Below are 22,181 nucleotides of genomic sequence, written 5' to 3'. Positions count from 1 at the left end.
GAGTGTTTTGGCATTTTTTGAGTCTTCCACTGGCATTTTGTTGAAAAATAATCTGGCAACCCTGATGAAGGGGCGTTACTCTGATCAAGTTTGAATTGAATGCGTGAGAAATTATGGCTTTGTGTTGGCTGTCAGCGATTTGATCCTCGTATATGTTTTGTTTTAGATATTTCAATTTTCAATTCTTTTGTGAGCTTTGCCAGATTAATTCTCTGTTTAAAAAATGAGATCTGTTAATGGCTCTCAAATAACAGCACTGTCACTTTCCATTCTATCCCGACTTAGTCAACGTTATTTATGAAGAAAGTGAAAGCGAAAGTAGGAGTAGGATGTCCTAAGCCTAAGTTACCTCGATACTTAGAGATGATTTCCAGCACAGGTTCTCAATAATCCTCTTCGCTGGACTCAGGTGTCATCTTTGTGGGTCTAAAAAAAAAAAGGTGTCATCTTTGTTTCTTCCGGTTGCAGATTACCGTGAAGACAATGTGGTGATGTGGTTTTTCCAATAGCTATCCTATCACTAGGCCTATAACTATAACTAGAGAGGTGGGCCTTTGGCCTACCAACCTCCGCTGCACGTCCAACTCGCCTTGAGCATGCATTCACGTAAAATATAAAGATTTTTTTTTAAAAACCTACCTCTGTTTTAAAAACTAGCATCTTTCACCTTTCTAAGAAACATTTTGATTTTTCAGAACTTTAGTTCGTTAAAAAATACCGGCCAATCTGACCCGTTGAGTCGAATGAAAACGAAATTTTGTTGTTTACACGGTTCAAAGGAAATGCCGTAAATTAGCTTTCATGGACTTCCTGTGTTGTTTTTACAGTGTCATGTGACCGTTTTGAGAAATTTGTCGTCTGCTAGAAATAATTAGACCGGTAGGGGGTAGATATTTTCGTTGGAGCAGAGAAAAAGTGAGTATTATTTCTTGGACTTGTAGAGAGGCCTAGGGTCCACCAGCAGTCAAGTTTATTGAATAAAAGAAAAAAAGGCCTTTTTACTGCACTAATGCACCAAATTGCATACCTATCTATGGACACTTTGTTCCGTATCTTTTTCCCAATAAACTTTTTTAAAAACCTGGGGCCAGGGTTGCTAGTTTGGCCTCCTGGTGGCCAAATTTGAGAAATTTGGCCTTTTCCCAAGCCATTTAGCCTCCCAAAATTTGGTTTGGCCACTTGGCCTCCTGTAACCAACTTTTTGGCTTCCTCTGACTTTCCCCGTTATATCGTTTTACTTTGGTACCGTTAAAACTTATTTTATTTGGCAATCTAAATATCTAAATGCAACACGTGCTAACGCCACAGATTGCATTTGCTAATGCTTCTATATATACGAATTTTCCTTATCCTATCTAAATTGTTTAACAAATCTAAAGAGTTTTCGCGAGGCTAAGGTGGGTTTGGTGGTATTTGGGCTCCTGCCGAGGAATCTGGCCTCTTGCTATAGCTAGTTTGGTCTCTTACTCAAAAATGATCTGGCAACCCTGCCTGGCTAGGCGGTACCTTGATAACAGAAACGATACCCACACAATTTCGCGAGGAATTAATCATGAAAACAATTAGGATATAATTTCAACACAACTTTTGAAATTCATCAAGGATTGTCCATTACCGAATGTTTTTTGATAGAAAACAAATGCATCTTCAAATCTAAACTGCTTTTGACGGTAAGCGGTAAGTTTTTTATTTATATTTCGGTCTAAACGAATGATTTATCCTGGTATAGAAGCTAAGTATTGGTAACACCGGCGCAGCTCTCTATAACTATATCACTATCCAGTCTGTTCTTGAATGAGTTAAATCTAAGTGAATTAGCACTGACAACTTTCTCTGGTAGACTGTTCCACACTTGAACCACTCTAACACCGAAATTATGCTTGCGCACATCTAGTCTGGCCCTTTGTGTGAAAAGTTTCTTAGAGTTACCCCTTGTTCCTGTTCTCAGGGAGTGCTCGGGCCAGAGTTTAAGTATATTACTATTACCAGCTTTTTGGTAATTTTCCATTTAACATTTTGTACACTTCAATCATGTCACCTCTTATTCTTCTATAACTTAGTGTTGGTAGTTTCAGTTTTCTCAATCTCTCTTCGTATGTCATCCTGTTCATACTCGGGAAGCTCTTCTTTGGATGCATTCTTTGACTTTGAGTTCGATGTGTTTACTTTTGAATGGTGCCCAGACTGAGCTGGTTCCAAGTGTGTTCACACTAGTGATTTGTACAGTGGAATGAAAGTATCTTCTCATTTAGGTATTGTAATATTCGGCGAATTGTTGCAAACATTGCAGTTGCCTTTTTCACTTTCTCATTGGTGGCTTTTCAAAGCTTAGATCATTATCGATGATAACTCCAATATCTTTTTCTTCATCCACCAACTCAAATTCATTTCCCATTAGATTATATCTGAAGCTTAACCATATTATTTGTAATGTAAAAAAAAGACGGGAGGCCTTCCGATAGCTCCTACAAAGGGAAATGACTCAAATAATATTCTCTCAATTAGCCTCAAGAAAAAATAAAATCTTGTACCTTAAACTAAACCTAATAGGAAAAAACAAACACTCTAGCACCTTTTTTGCTAAGACTTATGACTAACCCTAATAGAAAAAAGGCAGTGTCTACGTACACGGTAACCAGGCACCTAGCCTCAGGATCTACGTACACAGTAACTCCGGTAACTGGTTTGTCGCTGCAATACAAGCAGTGGATGGACCTCGCTCTGTGTGTGTATGTGTGTGTGTGTGTGTTTGTGTGTGTGTATTATTTTCAAAAATCAAACAATACAATTTAACCCATAAAAAGCGAGATTCAATCTTACTTTAACCTTACACCAGATCTTAGTCTTAATGTTATCATTAACAGACAAGCTATGCGATTTATAGCTTAATTGATGGAAACGATTTATTCTGCATTAACAATAGGGAAACTATTATCTGGATGAAAAAAAATCAGTGTTGCTGTTACACCTCCATAACACCCCTTTGATCTATGTTATCAGGCGAGTAGGAATGAAAGAAATCTAGGTCATAAGTTACTGTGCACCAAGCTCAATGCCACCTTCGCCCCTCTCTCCCAAAGCACGGTACAGGGTTACCGTGTATGTAGATCCTGATGCTAGGTGCCCGGTTACCATGTACGTAGACACTGTAGAAAAAATATCCTCCGATCTCGAGATAACCCTAATAGAAAAAAAAACAACCTCGGACTGCTTTGCACTACTTTTCAATACTTTACAAATCAAAACAATGGTCAAATTAGGAAATTTTAAACTTTCACAAATCTATCAAGGTTTGTTTTGTATAGAGTTTTAAAAATGCTTCTATATGATGACAAATTGAATAAATAAACGCCTGACTAAAGATCAACGGTGAAAATACATATTGAAAGAATACTGGGGATGTAGGAGCTTTCGGAATGTCTCCCAAAAAGAGACTGGTTAGATAGCCTATGATTGGTCGAAGACTTTGAAACACTTGATTCACAATTCTACACAAATGGACGGTGGCGGTAGATCAAAGAGGTGTACCAAATTTATTTACCGACTATTTTTCTTGGTGATAAAATTACAAAGTAATAATTTCGCATCAGAAAAAATAACTCTGTTCCTATCTCTTTATTTCAATAAAATTGATACCTCGAATGACAAAATCGACCCACAAATAAGGGAGTTATAAATTATTAATATTTTTTAAAGTTTACAATAATTGTCTTCAAAGTCATTTTTCATCACCAAAGTCGTAATTTTTTACCGATTTTTACCAAACAAAGTGCAATGTCAATGATTTTCACCCGCAAATAAAATAGGATCCAAATCGCAATTTCTGAAACATATTTTCTTTTCTGTCGGCAAATTTATAAAAATCAAAGCTGAAAACATCCTGCGACAGTGACAAGGCCTGTCATTTCCTTCACAACGATTGGATTTTACTTACTGAGGCCAGTCTTGACTACCCCGCCCATGAATATTTGGCCATTGTCGGTTTTTGTCAGGTTGAATCTTAAAGAGTTTATAGCCCTATTTTTTTTCACCGGTTATAGTACAATACTTTGGGATTTTTCTTCTTTATGGCACAGTATGTAAAAAGGAAGTGTCAACTGCCAAGGAGTCAAATTTGCTGCATGTGGTGGTTTCAGTCGAGCCTCGTACGAATCTTGAATCTCGTCACTTTCTTCCAATCATTCATTCCTTGTCAATCATTGTGGAAAGGACCAAGTCTACACTCACTTCATTGTTTTTAATTTTTATATGTCTTCACAAATTCCAAGACAAGTTAAAATCATATCAAAGCAAAAATTACTGTTGTTTTTGGATTCAGTGGAGAAAAAAACAGAAGGATGAAGTGACAAATCCCTTCTAAGCGGTAGATTTAAAAAAAAAATTGATTTCCTTTATTTTAAAGGAAATTATACTGCACATCGTCATAATAAGAAACAATTCACGTAAAACATTTCTGCAACAAGATCAATCCTTGGCATTTAATTGTAAATAGCTAGTACTAGTAGACGATTTACCAATTGGCAAGATCCATGACAAAAAGAGGAAATATGAGAGAGAGAGAGATCGAGAGAGATCGAGAGAGATCGAGAGAGAGAGAGAGAGAGAGAGAGAGAGAGAGAGAGAGAGAGGAAAAGGAGAAAATTAGTAAATGAACCAGAGACGGAGATAGAGAAGAAAAATTGAGAGTACTAATACTAATATTATTATTAACGTATCACCATCATTCCATACTCCGGGACAGTTAAGTGTTGAGGATTTACCAACTGGCACTGTCCAAGGCCAAAAGAGAAAAATGAGAGAGAGAGAAAAGAGAAAATGAAGGAGAGAAAAGAGAAAATGAAAGAGAGAAAGAAAACCTGAGAAATAAAGAAAATGAGTGTGAGAGAGGGAGAAAATGAGAGTAAATATTAATTGAGGTCACTACACAGCAGTTAATACTAAATAGTTGACGATTTACCAAGTGACACAGTCCATGGCTAAAACTAAGATGGAATGAGTGAGAGAGAAAGAAGAAAATGGAAGAAAGAAAGAAAAGAGAAAACGAGAGCATTCATATTCATAACAATGTGTGTGTGTGTGTGTGTGTGTGTGTGAGAGAGAGAGAGTGAAAGAAAGATATATAGATAGATAGATAGAGAGAGAGAGAGAGGAGCAAATGAAAGAGAAACACACACAGAGAGGAATAAATAAAAAATGGCACAGAGAGAGAAAAGAGAAAATGACAGGGATCGAGAGTGTGTGCGTGTGTGAGAGAGAAAAAAGAGAAAATGAGAGAGAGTGGGGGAGAAGAGAATTTGACAGAGACAGACAATGAAAAAGAAGAGAAAATGAAAGAGAGAGAAGACATCAATGTTACTCCATGGCAGTTAAAAGTAGACATGTCTAGTTGATGAACTGTGAACTGACACGGTCCTTGGCAATTGACGATTTCACAATTGTCAAGGTCCATGGCAATTGACGCTACCATATAAAAAACGAATGGTCTGGGATGTGTGAGCAAATGGATGGTTTACTATAACAGAATTATACACAGTGAATTATGTTGTGATTACGATCACTGAACTCCTCACAGGCTTGACCAGGGGTTTACTTTTCACGAGATTCATATGCTTTTCTCACAAATACTGCCACTTTGGGTTCAAAATAGCACAGCAAATTGTACACTTTACAGGAAATCTGACCACAACCCCGCCCCCCCCCCGCCCCCCCCCGCCCCTTCTATCTCACACCTACACCTTTCTTTCTCTAATTTTTACAAACAATCCTCAATAAAAATATCTACTCTCTCTCTCTCTCTCTGTCTCTGTCTCTCTCTCTCTCTCTCTCTCTCTCTCTCTCTCTCTCTCTCTCTCTCTCTCTCTCTCTCTCTCTGTGTGCTCAGAAGAGGGTAATATGCATCAACTGAAAGGTCTAGATATTATATTAAGTTAAAGTAAGTCTGTGAAATTGACAAGTCAGTGGATGTGATTCAAAGATTGTTATTTCATCAAAAGATGACTTCTAATATATAAAGTTTTATTTCTAGATCTGCCATCCTATTATTAATGTACAGTTTTCAAAGGAGATTTCAGTTACTGAATGTGTCTTGCAAAGTTGTCCTCAACTTGAATTCCAGCTCCAAAAGTGATGAGGTCAAACGAAAATTTCTACAACTTATAAATCTTAGACTCTGTGCACAACTACGAACAATTGATGAATTCAATCCAGGAAATTATAAAATGGAAACTCAACAAATGTCTTCAACAATGGATAGCAGTGCTGTCCCAAAATCTGCTACTCACTCATCCGGATCAGCTGATCAATCTGTGATGTCGAAAAGGGCTTTGAAAAGGGTTGGTGATGTAATAGTAGCTAAATGAAATAGATATTCACAATTATGTATCTAACGCATTTCCGCACTTTTACCATGCTCAATGCTCTTCACAATGCTTCAATTGTCAATTGTCCTCTCAGCAGGCCCAATGGAATCAAATTGGTGTTTTTGCTGTTTTTGACATTATACTAGTTGTTTGGTTGGTGCTGTTTTTCTATTGGCACTTTTATGGTATATATTTCCATCCATGCATGCATAGCCAGGTATGTATGTATGAGTTGCAGTGTACATTATTACAGCACCCATAAGGTGCTATGCTACATCAGCATTAAAGTGTCACGGTCACAGGGAATCCACATATTGGGACCAAGCACATCTGTTCCTGGCTAGAGTCACAATTTTGTCAATGGGCATAGCCAGGTATTCATTCACTCCCAAGTCAAGTGGAGTAAGGTGCGTGAAATGACTAAGTCAGGGATATATCAAAATAACAGATTAAATCACTGGTGTATGGTAAAATTTTGAATACGTGTCTATGAAACAGTGCCAGACAAAGCAGAAAGAAAAATGCATGAAAAAGTCATCCCCCAAAAAATCAGCCTGCCTTGACTCTGGGATTGAACCTCAGACATGGGTGCCAGTTTTCCGGTTCATGCCGGAATTCCGGTTTCGCGATATCTCGAAGTCAAATACCTCCATTTTCAGTGTTTTGAGTAAAATAACCTACTAATAGCATCAGTAAAAATTCGGTTGGTTTTAAAATCAAATTAATTTCCTCATTGTGTCAATATGTTTGCTGTGTGATGAAATAAGAGTAAAGTTTAGGCCGCATTTTCAGTAGGAACATTTTCAGGTTTGGCAAAGGGTCGAGATTTTATTTTCAGGTTTCAGCACTTCTTCCTGCTGGCACCCATGACCTCAGATCTGATTACAAGTCAGAATAGCAGATTTTCAAATTACACCAGTGCCTGCTCCCTAATTTGTTACTTTTGTGAAGAATATAAGCATTGAGTCATCTCAACTATTAGGTAATCTTCTGTGGCGTTATGGTAGTAGTAGCACATCAAACCAGTAATCGGGAGGTCTGAGGTTCGATCCCAAGGCTGATTTTTTTTAAATGATTTTTTTCTTGTTTTTTCTGTCTGCTTTGTCTGACACTTTTTCATATACACAGCTTTTCAGATACGACACTAAGGCCACAATTTTGTTATTCTTGATCATAGTCACACATCCAGTAATGACCACACTTAACATGGCTTGAATTTGTGACAAAATGAGATACTCTGCTACATGGCCAAACATAACATCATTTTGTCATTTCTTGCCTTTTTTATGATCACAATAATAACAGATCTCGATTTTCATGTGCAGGAGATCAGACTCCTTTTTATCTCTATTAGATTTGACAAAAAGTGCTTTCCTGTTCAAAATATAGAAAGTAATTGTTACTTTTACTTTCTTTCTCATTGTATTTTTCCTATAAAAATGCACAGAGAGAATGTAAATGAAACCAGTTAATATTGACTGTATCATCTTTAAACTTTTGCAATTAGTAAATTGCTCGTTCTTTATCCCCTCATTCCCCCCCCCCCCCCCCCACCCCTTCCTTTCAGCAAGCCAGGGCCCAAAAGTTTAAGCAGTCGAAAAAACAAAAGAAAGATGAAAATTCACAAACAGAGAGAGAGGAAGTTGGTTTCAATCTTGGAGCTTTTGATCAAACATCGTACTACTTTGAAAATGGTAAAAACACTTTGTCACATTTTATTTACTTTTCAACATTTTTATATTCTGTAGAGTGGGGTCTTCCAATTTTGACCCAAAATGGCTTTCTCAGCTCAATGACTTCTCAATTGGAATCCAAATTGGAGCACCCTACCTGATGGCACAATTTCTTTTCACACTTCAAAATATAATTTTGCCTTTATGATTTATCTTAAGAAACAATGCACGTTTTGTGAGTTTTTGAAAATAATAAAGCTGAAAACTTATAGAGCGCTATAACTCTGAGACACAAGACTCTAAGTGCTTGTTAACATCAGAACAAAATATAGGCTGTTATTTTAATTATTGATCATTTCAAAATTGTGACCCTCTGTCTTAAAACAGTATTATGTCGAGAGGAAATGGTGCTGGAATTTGAATTTATAACCATAAAAATGAAACTTTGGGTTTTTTCTTCGTTATGATGGAGAATGCATAACAATTTCTTTCATTGCAAACATCTAAAAGTTTGTATTTCTTTTGATTTTAGTTCTATATTTACTTTTCTGGATCTGATTCATCCAGACATGCTACCGTTTTCGGATGGCAGGTCACAAATATCTGCACAAATAAATAGATTTTGTCCAAGTAAGCGAACAGGGAATAAGACTTTAAAAAATGTCTGGGTCAAAGGTGTAAGTGTAATCATGCAGTGTAATGTTTTATTCAGTTATCCCCTCCCCCACCTCCCAATTTTGCGAACAGATGCTGTGAGTATTTTATCTAAATGCATAGCATCAATAATAAGTCATATAATTTATTGTTATTATCAGCTTACCCTTGTCAGTAAACATATATAATAAATTTATTTGTATTTGTACATCACTTTCTTACTTAGTTCATATTTCTTTGGGTTTTTTGTTGTTGTTTTTTTCTTTTTTTAAACCAAGTGATATTCAATAATCTCTTCCAATCTTCAGGCCTACGAAAGGTGTATCCCTATCACTACGTATTTGCCACATATGCCAAAGGAAGATGGGTTGGGAGAACACTGAAGAATGTTTTGGAAAACGAGTTTGGATTTGATGAGCCAGGAGATGTGGTATGATAAACTGTTGATTGTACATCATTCTTAGCTCATTCTTAACTTAGGGATGCCCTTTCTTCTGACAAAGTCAGAATTCCAGCTTTTTAGAGCTTTCCCGGCCATCAGTGCTCAAAGTGGACTTAAAATTCAGCTTTTATTTCATTCTCAGCTGTCTTCATCATCATCATCATCATCATCATCATCATCATCATCATCATCATCATCATCATCATCATCATCATCATCATCATCATCATCATCATCATTATCATCATCATCATAGAACAATGGGAAGCTCATTGAGTATAAAACCGTTGGAACAAAACTTTTATTTATTTTTATATTTATTTTCATTTTTATGTATTTTATTTTGGCCATTTAGGACAAAGCTTTCCATCAAGGTAAAATTCATGTCAACGGTGTCCAAGCTTCAAATGACTATGTAGTGAAAGACTGTGCCTACATTTCACATCAAATACATCGGTAAGAGAACAATTGTTAGAACACTGAAAATAAGATTTCCATAATGAAAGTGAGAAGAAATCTGTCTCTTAAAAATCCAAATGTCGTCGTTTTAGTTTTTTTGTTGGTGTTGTTGTGTATTCTAATTCTTGTTCTTGTTCTTGTTCTTCTTGTTCTTCTCCTCCTCCTCCTCCTCCTACTTACTCCCTATCTCTGCTCTCTCAACCAGGTCTGAATGAGTATCTAGCTTTGGCAGTGGCTGATACTGTAAGAGTCATAAGACACAACAGAGGCATTCTAATTGGTGACTTGTACTTTATTTATTGAAATGTTTGGGTCCTAAATTAATTAGATCCAGTCAGGGTATCAGAAATGTTGTTACTGTTATACCTCTTTTTTTTTCTTCATTATTTTATACGTAAGCCATGGTTGTTGACGTGCAATGTTCATTTTCTTAAGTTCTAATTATGGTATATTCTGTCAGAATCCAGTGTAAAGATTTGCCGTTAGTAATCTACTTTGATAAACCTGATTTGGTTCATTCGTTTATGTGTTTGTTGGAAGGGTGGGGAAGGGGGTAAAGGACTCGAGATATATAAAAGTAGAATCCTAATTTTTGAAAAGTCTTTTCATGTTTTATTGGCATTATGAGTTGGCAGCTCTTGATTGAAAATTGCTGAACCTTGGAGAAGCACGTATTTATGAAATATACATTTTGACATTTATTCCTATTAATTTTTAAATTTTTCTGTTTATTTACAGGCATGAAAATCCGGTGACTGACCGTTCATTGGAAGTTCTTGCTGACACAGAAGAGGTTGTCGTCATCAACAAGCCCTCCTCTATTCCATCTCATCCCTGTGGACGATACAGATTTAACTCAGTTGTTTTCATCCTTGGCAAAGAGATGGGCTATTCCAACTTGCGAAGTTAGTATGAATCAGTTTTGTCTCACTTTCAAGATCAGGTAAATGCATTTGATTTGCTTCAGGGGATGAGGAGGCTAAGTGGATAAGGATGTATTGATTTGACACATGGAATATGCTCTCTGCTTTTAACTACTTGTTATTTCCTATGATCACGAAACTTAACCTCTTTTTGTTACCAGGGCTGAGAATCTTCTGCTTAAAGGCAGATTTCCGCCTAAATGGTTGTTTATCTCCACCCATCCCCATCACAATTCCTGCTTTTTCAATTTTTTTTTTTGATAAATAAACAGTGATTTTGAGAATTTCTTAGAAATTTGCCGTGTCAAACATTTTCCTCAAAACCACAAAATCACCATTATGTCTTATGTCATATTTTGACACCTGTGCTCAGTCTTGTGAAATTTGGTGACGGTCCTTTTTTTATGTCGTCGGGACAGACAGAATGGCACCAGATGTCACAATTGACACAGACGACCAGTGGTGTTGTTGGATTACCTAGTTGATGGGTGAAGGGGAGGGACAAATGGGTCTAGATTTTTTTTTTCTCTGTTGTAGGTACCTACCTATTGCATTTTTAATATATCTCTCTCTCTCTCTCTCTCTCTCTCTCTCTCTCTCTCTCTCTCTCTCTCTCTCTCTCTCTCTCTCTCTCTATCTCTCTCTCTCTCTTTCTTTCTTTCTTTCTTTCCTTCTTTCGCAACCATCCACTAAATCATCTGGTTATACAGAGATACTATATTGGAATAAAGCAATGGTGATTGGCTTAGTTTAGTCTACAACCACCACCACACAATTCCTCTCTAAGACTACTACCACTACAACCACTGGGTGGGGTTCCTGGCCTCCCATAGTGGGCAGGGAGGTACTTACTGTGTCTTCTATCCCCCTATTTCTGTTTTCCAATTTGCTTTCTGTCTTTGTCTTGGAATGAGATTACTTGGTTTTGTCTGATCCTGGTCGGATACCCTGGCTGAGAGGGAAACAGTCAAATGTTTAGTTAGTTTTGGGAGATGATATTTTTTTTCTTTGTAAATCATCTCTCTGTTATGCACTGTATTATGTTTTCTTTATATTATATATGATTTGTAAAACATTTGAGTGTGTTCCTCTTAGTGGGGACCTGTGCTTGTGTCTGGATGAAACTTTTAGTGATCTCAAATTCAGTACTTTGGTAGTGTGCTCTTCGAATCTACACCTGTTTCTTATTTGAACCAATTCCCCTTTTGTCTTCCCTTTTCTTTGGTGCTTCAATTGTAATTCTAGAACTTTTTACTATCCCATTTTCTTCCTTCTTACTGGCGCTGATAGGACCTTAACGTGTTGCAAGTGCCGTAAAACCCTTAAAAACAAAACAAACTACTACTACAACCACCACATCATCAACCCTACTACCACTACTACTACAATCACCACCACATCATCATCCCTACCACCACTCCCACATCATTCCTACCACCACTCCTACTACAACCACCACCACACCATCACCCCTAGCACCACGACTACTACAATTACCACCACATCGTCATTCCTACAACAACTACCACTACAACCACCACCACACAATCATCCATACGACCACTACTACTACAATCACTACCACGTCATCGCTACTACTACAACCACAACAACACAATTATCCATACGACCACCACTACTACATCCACCACCACCTCATCCCTACCACCACTACTACTACAACCACCACTACATCATAATCCCTACTACAACCACCAAATGTTGTAATTACACTTTCACCTTTTGAAATTCCACCGAGTCGTGTAAGAAAATTCTGCGAGACAAATTTTGATCGCATCTCAGTGAATTTTAGTGAAATTCTAATTTATAGCTTATGGTCGCATCGATGGGTCATGCTCTTCACGATGAAAAATTTCCTCCTTTTTTGTGTCCAGCCATTCTCACCCCTGGTTACATTCCTCTTCTCTTTTATGGCAGCCAATACCAACATGCTGACAATTAGTCCTGTGCTATGTTGTCTATGCATACTAATTGTAATCAGTGCTGATGGTTTTCCTCGGATCTGCGGAAATCCGCAACTTTGGAGTCCAGAGGAGGAATTTCCTCCTTTAAAAAATTACATTATCTCGAAACAGTGTGCTAGCAATGAGAGAGTTGATGTGTGGTGGAACACACAGGTGCAGTTTCCCACTCTATAGAAGTTAGTTAGAGTATCAATGAGAGTCTATCATCTCAATTGCTTTAAAAGTGGGGTTTAGTGCAGTAAAAATGGGGCTTAAAGGCAATCGTTCAACATTTTCCTACTTTTTCACTTTTTGTCACCATCAGCACTGTATAATGAATAAGAAAGATAAGTCATGTCGTCGCACCCTCTACTTTTCCATTCCCATAATCCTTGGAAGTTTGTATGTAACCAGTCCTTCACTAATAATGAATAGGTTACATAATCATAAAGTGGCATAACTATTTTAGTAGCAGGATGCATAGGCAGATTCTAAGGCTTACAGGACGTACAAGAGCGAGGATGGATGACCTTTATTGACAACTAGCATATATTTAGACTAGAAAAAAAGATGTAATTACTTTGAAATCAGAAGATCATTTAGACAAGGTATGTATTTATTCCTCTGGAAGAGTACTTTTACACTTCCAATGAGATTTGAACCTGATTTTGATCCCTATTGATCTTGATTTTGCAGATATCAGTATCACCTGTCAGTGTGTTTTAAACTCTGGTTGTAGTTTCCTGCACTGCAGTTGATATCTGTGTTATTCCAGTCATCTTTGGACTTCTCTGAAACCCTAAAGAAAAATGACTGGAATGAATAAAAAGGCATATAATTTTTTTGTTTTCTGTTCTAGTTTATTTTAAATTTTCAATAGTCATTACTGTGCTTTGTAAACTTCTACTTCTACCAAAAAAAAAACCAAACAAAATAACAGTTGCCAAATACAAAATAAAGAGGCATAGAATGGAAAGATAAACTTGTTTACTTTTATTTTTCCTCATACTTAAATCTCAGATATATACCGTCTTGATCGACTGACCTCAGGTGTGCTGCTCATGGGAAAGACAGCAAAGGCAACTAAGAAATTGGAAGACCAGGTTGTGAAGAGACAGGTGCAGAAGGAATATGTTTGTCGTGTCATGGGAGAATTTCCAAGGTTTATCTAATTTCTATATACACTCTGTTTTTAAGTACATTCTTATGTACATTTGTATTGTACAAATCTATTTTTGTGTATCAATTTTAGTCCCATACGTCTTTGTTTCCTGAATTTAAAATCAGTGTTTGTTTAGGCTCACAGGAGTAAGATATGTTTGTTAGCTTTTGAAGTATACTTGAAGTATACAGACTATCTTGCTTTAATCTCTCCATCATTTCAATGATGTGGTTTTGTTTGCTTTCCACATTTTCAACACAGTATTGATATATACGTTCACTCTGCTCAATACGTCACAAGACACCTTATAGGTGTCCTTTTATTTACTTTTTTTGTATCTGCCTAAAGCCAGATAGTCACTCACACCTGAGTCAATTGGGGAAATACATGCAAAGGGTTAACACAAGACTGTTTTTTGTGATCATTGTAACCCATCCTCTGCATGCTCCATTTTGCTTAACTTATCAAAGTGCTTTAACCATTGTGCATTGATGGGTGTCATTCAAACTGAAATGTCATTGAATAATAATGATAATCTTTATTGTCCAAATTAAAGGCAATTCATTTGAAGTAAACAATGCTCAGTTTGGTTCATGGTGTGAACATCAACACATTGACATTACAGACACAGCCATACACGAACATACATGCTTGTATATACATACACACATACATACATGCATACATACATGCAGACATACATACAAACCAGCATACCATCGTACATGCATGCCTACATACATACATACATACATACATACGTACATACATACATACATACATACATACATACATACATACATACATACATACATACATACATACATACATACATACATACACTTCAGAGAAATAGGCCCGTGGGGTCGAGTTTATGCCGGTTTCTATAGCACTAAACAGACAATAGCAATTGCTTGTTTCCCTTGGGATAGGATGCTAAGTCTATTGCAAAGTATTTTTGCCAGATCTAACAGATTCAGCTATTCAGTCACTGCAGTGTGGTTAGAAGGGGCAGGGAAATATTTTTAACTTACCTCAAGATTGATCCTGTTTCCTTTAAAAAAAAAAAAAATTTAAAAATTGAGCTTTATATAGCGCAATATCCACTAAATGTGCTCAATGCGCTTTACAAGGGCTCCCTGGCCAACAGCAACATTTGACATGTAGGACGGGACATGCCGCCTGTTAGACGATATTACAATTTTTCGGACAAAGACACCGCTGTTAACGGCCAGGTACTCATTTTACACCTGAGTATGGTGAGAGAATGTGAGTAAAGAGCCTTTTCCAAGGACTCAACTATGCCCCGAGCGCGAGGCTCGAACCCAGGACCTTCCGATAAGAAAGTGAGTGTCATACCACTAGACCACATAGCCGCACGTGAATCCTTGGCATGTGAAACAAGAGCTCTACCAGCTGAGCTGATGGGGCTCCTTGAACTGAAAAGTACTGAATATTATATATAACATGTTTTATTTCAGCGAAACAGTGACAGTTGATCAGCCTTTGCAGGCATTGTCTAACAAGCTGCGTTTGCAGGTGGTTTCTTCAACAGGCAAGCCTAGTCAGACCACCTTCAGCCGCCTCAGTTACAATGGACGCTCCAGTGTTGTTAAATGTATGTATATGCTTTTTTGTTTCACGCTTAAACAGACATTCGTTAGTTTGAAATTGTGTTATTCAATCAATTTTGTTTCCCCCTAAAAAATAGATAATTACAACAAAATTTATTAGAAAACAACGTGTTTTGACTTGACTTGACTTTGTGGTTTCTGCCAGAAAGATCCTTCCAACTTCTCAGCTTCAGTTGTTTTCTTTTTTTTTTTTTTTTTTTTAATAGTAACACTGTAGACTTTCAAATTCAGTTTGGGATTGAAATGACATCATATTTCACTGGCCAATTGACTACTTTCAGTGTACTAAGCTAAGTGAATTCTTTTTTTTTTTGTTTCTTTTTTTTCTGACTTGTTTGTTCACCCAGCTGTGATTGACAGTTGGGGCTAACAGATCTTGTGATAAATTAATGTCCTTTCCAAAGGATGACGGATAATTGATATATATATATATATATATATATATATATATATATATATATATATATATATATATATATATATATATATATATATATATATATATATATATTATTTTTTTTTAATTTTAAAGAGGCCAGAATAAACTCCAAGTTAAGCGACCTTATGATTATAAATCTGTGTGAGTTTGATGGTAACTTTCATTTGGCACTGGATGTGGTTCACTGTATTGTTCATGCTATGTAAAAAATCACATCATTTATAATAAATATATACTTTCATGTATACATTTAGTTCAAAAGGGTTATCTAAATATACTTGACAGGTTTCCCTCGTACAGGCAGAACTCACCAGATCAGAGTACATCTTCAATTTTTAGGTAAGCAATAGAACATTTCCTCATCACACAAACGGCTCCTTTTCCTACTTTCGTTTATGCCCACCAATAAGATACAGTAAATTTTGAAAATCCGTTTTTGGATTGGTTGGGTGAAAACAAAATCAAGACAAAGCAATCTTCATCGACCATTCATAGATTTTTATTTTTGCTGTCCCCATAGGCCCTACTTAGTGTGGCTATGTGGTCTTGTGGTACGACACTCACTTTCAGATCGGAGGGTCCTGGGTTCGAGCCTCGCTCGGCAGCGCATAGTTGAGTCCTTGGAAAAAAACACTTTACTCACGTTCTCTCACCATACTCAGGTGTAAAATGAGTACCTGGCCGTTAACAGCGTTGTCTGTCCAAAAAATTGTAATATTGCCTAACAGGCGTCATGTCACGTCCTACATGTTACGTGTTGCTATTGGTCAGGAACCCCATGTAGAGCACTTTGAGCACGTTTAGTGGATATTGCGCTATATAAAAGCTCAATTTCTTTTTTACTTTACTTTCACAGAAACCTCTATAAGACGGAAAATTGTCTAAGACAGAAAGCCTCCAATCCCCCCAACATAAATTCCTCTATTTTGACTCTCTGTATAACAGACCCTGTGGAATGTGAAAACAAACACTAAACTCCTGCTTCCATTTGACAAATTTTCCTTCAGCTTCGCATCATTGATGTAAATCACAGACCTGCTCACTACTATGACAATGTTATAATATTACAAATTTTTTCTTCTTCTTTTTTTTTTTTTTCTTGATCTTTTACTTAGTGCAATATCAACTTAATGTGCTCAAAGCACTTTACAAGGGGTCCCTGACCAACAGCAACATGTAACATGTAGAATGAGACATGACGCCTGTTAGGCGATATTACAATTTTTTCAGACAGAGACAACGCTGTTAACAGCCAAGTACTCACACATTTTACACCTTAGTATGGTGAGAGAATGTGAGTAAAGAGCCTTTTCCAAGGACTCAACTATGTGCCAATTGAGGCTCGAGTCCAGGACCTTCCAATCTGAAAGTGAGTATCATACCACTAGACCACATAGCCACACATGTTCTAACCGGAGAGCCATATAAATATCTTTGATTTAATAAAACAGTTTGAGAACGATTTTCTGGCCCAAGAGCCAGTATACAATGGAGTTAAATGCCTTGCTTTAATGTGTTGAGGACAACTAGGTAATTTTTAAGGTGGTTCTGAATTCTACTGTTTTTTAACCTCCGAAAACTACAAAATTTTCCAAATTTCAAGTAGACAGGTCTGAAACTACAAATACCTTTGTGTTTCCCTTTATCAATGGTTTTCTCATTTTAACGGAAAGTTTCAATTTATTGTGAGAAAGATTCTATTTTTTGACATCGGATCCAAAATTTCGCACAATTTCGCACGACTAAGTCATCAGTGATTTTGGGATTTTGGGATTTTCTTTGAAGTATTCCATTGTTTTTGAAGTGTCAAACATTTTTCTATGAAGAGCACTCAGATGGCTCCACGGTAGATCTATGAAAAAAATCACCATCATGTCTTGTGTCAAATTTTGACACCTGTGGTCAGTTGCATGAATTTTGGTGACACTCGCATTTATATGACGTCAGCCTAGACAGGGTGGTACCATATTATGTAAAAAGTGACACAAGGCCAGTGGTGTACTTGGATGAATAGATGTTGGGTGGGGGTTGGAAAAAAAAAATAGAAAATCAATTCATAACACTCTCTCTCTCTCTCTCTCTCTCTCTCTCTCTCTCTCTCTCTCTCTCTCTCTCTCTCTCTCTCTCTCTCTCTCTCTCTCTCTCTCTCTCTCTCTCTCTCTCTCTCTCTCTCTCTCCCTCTCTCTTTTTTTCTCTGTCTCTCTCTCTCTCTCTCCCCCTTACCACTCTCTGTCTTTAGACATGCTCTTACAAAATAAATATTGAAGTGGAAAATTATTTAAATACATTTTCAGGTCATCCAATCATTAATGACGTCTTTTACAACAGCAATGCTTGGGGTCCTAACAAAGGGAAGGGAGGAGTCTATGAAATATCAAGTGATATTGTGAGTACTCCAAAAGCAGGATTTTATTTATGTTAATATTTTGACTGAATGTTTAAGGTATTGTACTTTGATCTTGAAGGTACCGTGTTCGAGTCCTGCTTTAGTGCACTTTCATTTTTATCCTTGGGCAATATTATCAATCCCAAATTTGCTCTTTTCCGACAACATGGGTGATTCCTGCTGACATCGGATATTTGTTTTATGACTATCGATATTCCTTCATTGAGTGCCGAAGTGACAACATCAAAAGATGCCCTGTGGAAGTGTATCAAGTTTTGAAAATATTATACAATTGTTATTATTTCAAATATAATTTTCTTTTTAGTGTGATTGCGGTTCATTTTATATTTAATTATTTGTCATTAATTAATAATTGGTTTTGTTTTTTATTGCAGATGCTGATATAGATTCAGATTTAACCCATACTCTTTTGTTAATTTCTTCTCCTTCATTATAATATGTCCGTATCACCCGTTTTACTAAATTTCAATACGCACAGTGCACTTAGTACAAATAACACTAGGATTGTATACTCATTACTCTCTCTCTCTCTCTCTCTCTCTCTCTCTCTCTCTCTCTCTCTCTCTCTCTCTCTCTCTCTCTCTCTCTCTCTCTCTCTCTCTCTCTCTTCCTCTCTCTCTCTCTCTCTCTCTCTCTCTCTCTCTCTCTCTCTCTCTCTCTCTCTCTCTCTCTCTCTCTTTCTCTTTCTTTCTTTCTTTCTTTCTTTCTTTCTTTCTTTCTCTCGTTTTATTTATCTCCCTCTATTTTCCTTGTTGCAACATTTGTGTTTATTGATTTCTTTAAACTAAATACCCTTTATTAAAATTTTTTACAAATTTTCTCAGGTGTGTGACACGATTCTTAAACGACATCAAAAAACCCAATGGGATGGAGGGGATAATCCATTATTTTTCAAGAAGTTGAAAGAAATGCAACAAAAACAAGAAGTGAATGATTCGCAGAACAATCACCAAAACAAACAATGTCAGAATTCAGAGTCAATACAAAAACAAGAAGACGAAACTCAACGAAAAGAAAACGATTGCACCATACCTGGTAGAACGGGCAATATCGATCATATTTCATCAGAAGCCGAACTGAATTTACATTCTGCAAGTGACAAGGATTGCAATGATCCACATATTGTAGGTTGTAATGATACCAATTCCTCTTCCACACACCTCAATGTTGAGGATAAAGAGATTGAGGCCGATGATTTAAATGCCAAGGCTGACAGTGCTACCTCAACTGCAATAGATTTTTCTCAGGAAGCAAAGACTCGGGTGGGATTTGATTGGACAAAATGGCAGGTGGATGAGTCATGTGATATGTGTCGCAAAACAACTCTGGATCCAAAGCCGAGAGACTTAGTCATGTTTCTACATGCATTGAAATATAAGGTGAGATTAGTTTATGTTAATCGATGGTATTTTACAGGCCAATGCTAGGTATTTCCTATCTCCCTTTATCCATTGTCACTGTATTTAATCAGTAGATTTTTTACCAATCAAAAACACTGGATTTGCGACACACCAGCAAAGTCTGTTCAGACTAACACATTGATTGTTAACAAACAAGAGAACGAATGAAGCTGCTGCCACACTACTCTTTCTAAATGATTTTAGACACTTGAAGTGATTCGTTCTCACTAGATTCTCTCACTCAAACTACAAATATTAATTAAATATTAACTTACATTTGTGTGTTGGTATGATTGATCTGGTGGGTAGAACAGGTGAGTTTTTTACTTAAACGCAAACTGTTGCTAATAGCATTGGTTTAGTTCTCTAATAGCTAAGCAACCAATGCCATTGTTTACTGATTAATGACTGTTTGAATTGTTAGGATTGTTTTATATAGGGGGTTAAAGGTCAAAGGGCTTGGTTTTGTTTCCTCCCACAAGGAGTAGGAGCATTGCGGTATTCTGCCCTTGTCCTGGGATGAAGTGACCTTGTTCTTTTCAGGTCACAGCCATAGCATATTGTTTGTGATCACGTGTCATTGTTTATGCTTTTCTATGAGAGTTCAGAGATTACTTTATGAAAATCTCAGCAAGCATTCCTCCAGATCATATGCATATCAATGGTACTGCTTTGTTGATAATATTTGTTCTTATACAACACTATTCAAATAAACTAGATACCAGGATCCCTACGACTATAGAAATGACATCACTACTTTCTTTCCCTAAATCATCATCGTCAGTGCTTCATCATCATCATCATCATCATCATCATCACCATCATCACTTGATTTTCGATGTGATTATCTTAGTCATTGTATATTTTCCTTATCTATTTGTTTTTCATTTTGTTTTATCTAAATTGTATAATAGGGAAGAGAAGTCGCAATACCACACTTTCTACTCTCCTGATTCCAAACTCCTTGGAGGTGTTTATGTAACCAGACTTTCGGAGGATCAATAATGAATAGGTATTAATATTGAATTGTAAGGTGGCATAGCTATTTTAGTAGCTGGATGTATAGGCAGATTCTTATGATTACGAGACGTAAAAGATCGAGGATGGATAATCTTTATTGACGACCAGCATATATTTAGACTAGAAAATAAGATGCCATCACTCTGAAATCAGAATATCAATTACACAAGGTTTGTACCCAGTCCTCCAGAAGAGTGGTTTTACACTTCCAATGAGATTGGAACCCTTTTTTTGGCATCATACTTTTGTTTTATATTATGATTGAAGTATTGTTAAATTAAAGAAACATTTTGTTCTCTGGCTTCTACCAGGGCCCAGATTGGGAGTACCAGACAGAGATGCCAGATTGGGCGCATGAAGACTGGCAAGACGAGGACCAGTACATTTTGGAGGAGAAATCATAGAATACAAGTGAATGAGAGGATCATAGATCAATTAATGAAAGACAAATCCGTGACTCATAGCTTTACTATGTCAGAATAAAATATGGATTAACCACGCTCTTTGCAAATCACAATGTTTCATTTATTCCCCCAGCAGGCCATAGGGAATCATATTTCCATTTTGTTTTTGTACTAACACTCTTGCAATATCCGTCGCTGCCTTTAGCTAAGTACTCATTCAAATCTGAGTTGAGTGGGGTAATGGTGTGTCACAATATTTGATGATGTGAATGTGAGAGTGAATAAATTAATGATAAATAACGTCCTGTCTTTTTGTATTTATTCCTTAAAATTGAGAGATACTTTAACTCTCTCAAGTTCACCATGATTGTTTTGTTTGTTTTTAAGGATTTTACGGCGCTTGCAACACATTTAGGTCATATCAGGGCCAGTAGAAGAGAAGAAAATGGGACAGTAAAAATATTCTAGAATTACAATTAAAAAGACTTGAGGAAAAAGTTTAAAAAAGGGGAATTGGTTCAAATAGGGAACAGATGTAGATTCCAAGAGCACAACATCAATGTTCTTAGTTTGAGATCACTTCAAGTCACCAGCACAACACCCCACTAAGAGAAATACACTCAAATGCTTAAATTATACATTCAAAATAACAAATATAATAGTACATAACAGAGAGATGATTTACAAGACAAAAAGAATATTATCTTCCAAAATAATAACTATGCATTTGACTGTTTCCCTCCCAGCCAAGCACTATAGCCAGGGTCAAGGCAAAACTCAGTAATCTCATTCCAAGACAAAGACAGAAAGCAAATTGGAAAACAGATATATAGATAGTATGCAGATGACGTCACTCAGGCCTTTGTTATTGTTTTTGCCATCCACGTTTGTGAGTTGTTCTCACTAAACTGTATTAACCAGACTATAAAAGTGGGCTTGGTCACTCCACTTCATTATCAGTGTGGGATAATATAAATAGTAAAAAACATGTACAGATTTGGTTCAGAACCATCATTTTGGTTCTAGAAAAGATGCTGCAGTTCTTCATCACGAGAGCGTGAATACAGTGTGCTATTTATTCAAATTATTATGTAAAAGTGATGAAATGCGAAGGAAAGGATGGTATAAAAATAACTCTACATCTTCATACATCATGTTGAGAGGCTGCGAGAAGCCAGGAATCATAAAAGTACAAGTAAAAACGTAAGCATGAAAAAGCCTTTTTTCCCCTTTTTCCAATA

At 36.7% G+C, this 22,181-nt stretch overlaps 1 protein-coding gene across 5 annotated transcripts; it reads left to right on the top strand.

Annotated features, from left to right (window-relative positions):
- Positions 1 to 69: 69 nt before the first annotated feature.
- Positions 70 to 21,240, top strand: LOC144976834 (pseudouridylate synthase RPUSD2-like). Of its 5 annotated transcripts, none has more exons than XM_078921332.1 (12): positions 70 to 148; positions 6,026 to 6,332; positions 7,927 to 8,053; positions 8,995 to 9,116; positions 9,484 to 9,584; positions 10,326 to 10,492; positions 13,495 to 13,636; positions 15,118 to 15,254; positions 15,995 to 16,048; positions 18,004 to 18,095; positions 18,941 to 19,495; positions 20,848 to 21,240. In XM_078921332.1, the coding sequence occupies exons 2-12, from the start codon at positions 6,045 to 6,047 to the stop codon at positions 20,938 to 20,940; spliced, it is 1,878 nt and encodes a 625-aa protein (XP_078777458.1). In that variant the 5' UTR covers positions 70 to 148; positions 6,026 to 6,044; the 3' UTR covers positions 20,941 to 21,240. The 5 variants fall into 5 exon arrangements, with proteins under 5 accessions (XP_078777458.1, XP_078777459.1, XP_078777457.1 ...); XM_078921333.1 differs by having other exon boundaries at positions 78 to 103; positions 5,672 to 6,332; XM_078921331.1 differs by having other exon boundaries at positions 85 to 130.
- Positions 21,241 to 22,181: the final 941 nt, after the last annotated feature.

This window comes from Berghia stephanieae, chromosome 7 (genome assembly GCF_034508935.2).
Source record: "Berghia stephanieae isolate SIO BIC M18660-M18661 chromosome 7, UCSD_Bste_1.3, whole genome shotgun sequence".
NCBI lineage: Eukaryota > Metazoa > Mollusca > Gastropoda > Nudibranchia > Aeolidiidae > Berghia > Berghia stephanieae.
The sequence above is the reverse complement of the archived record's forward strand: the minus strand, read 5'-3'. Positions and strand labels throughout refer to the sequence as shown.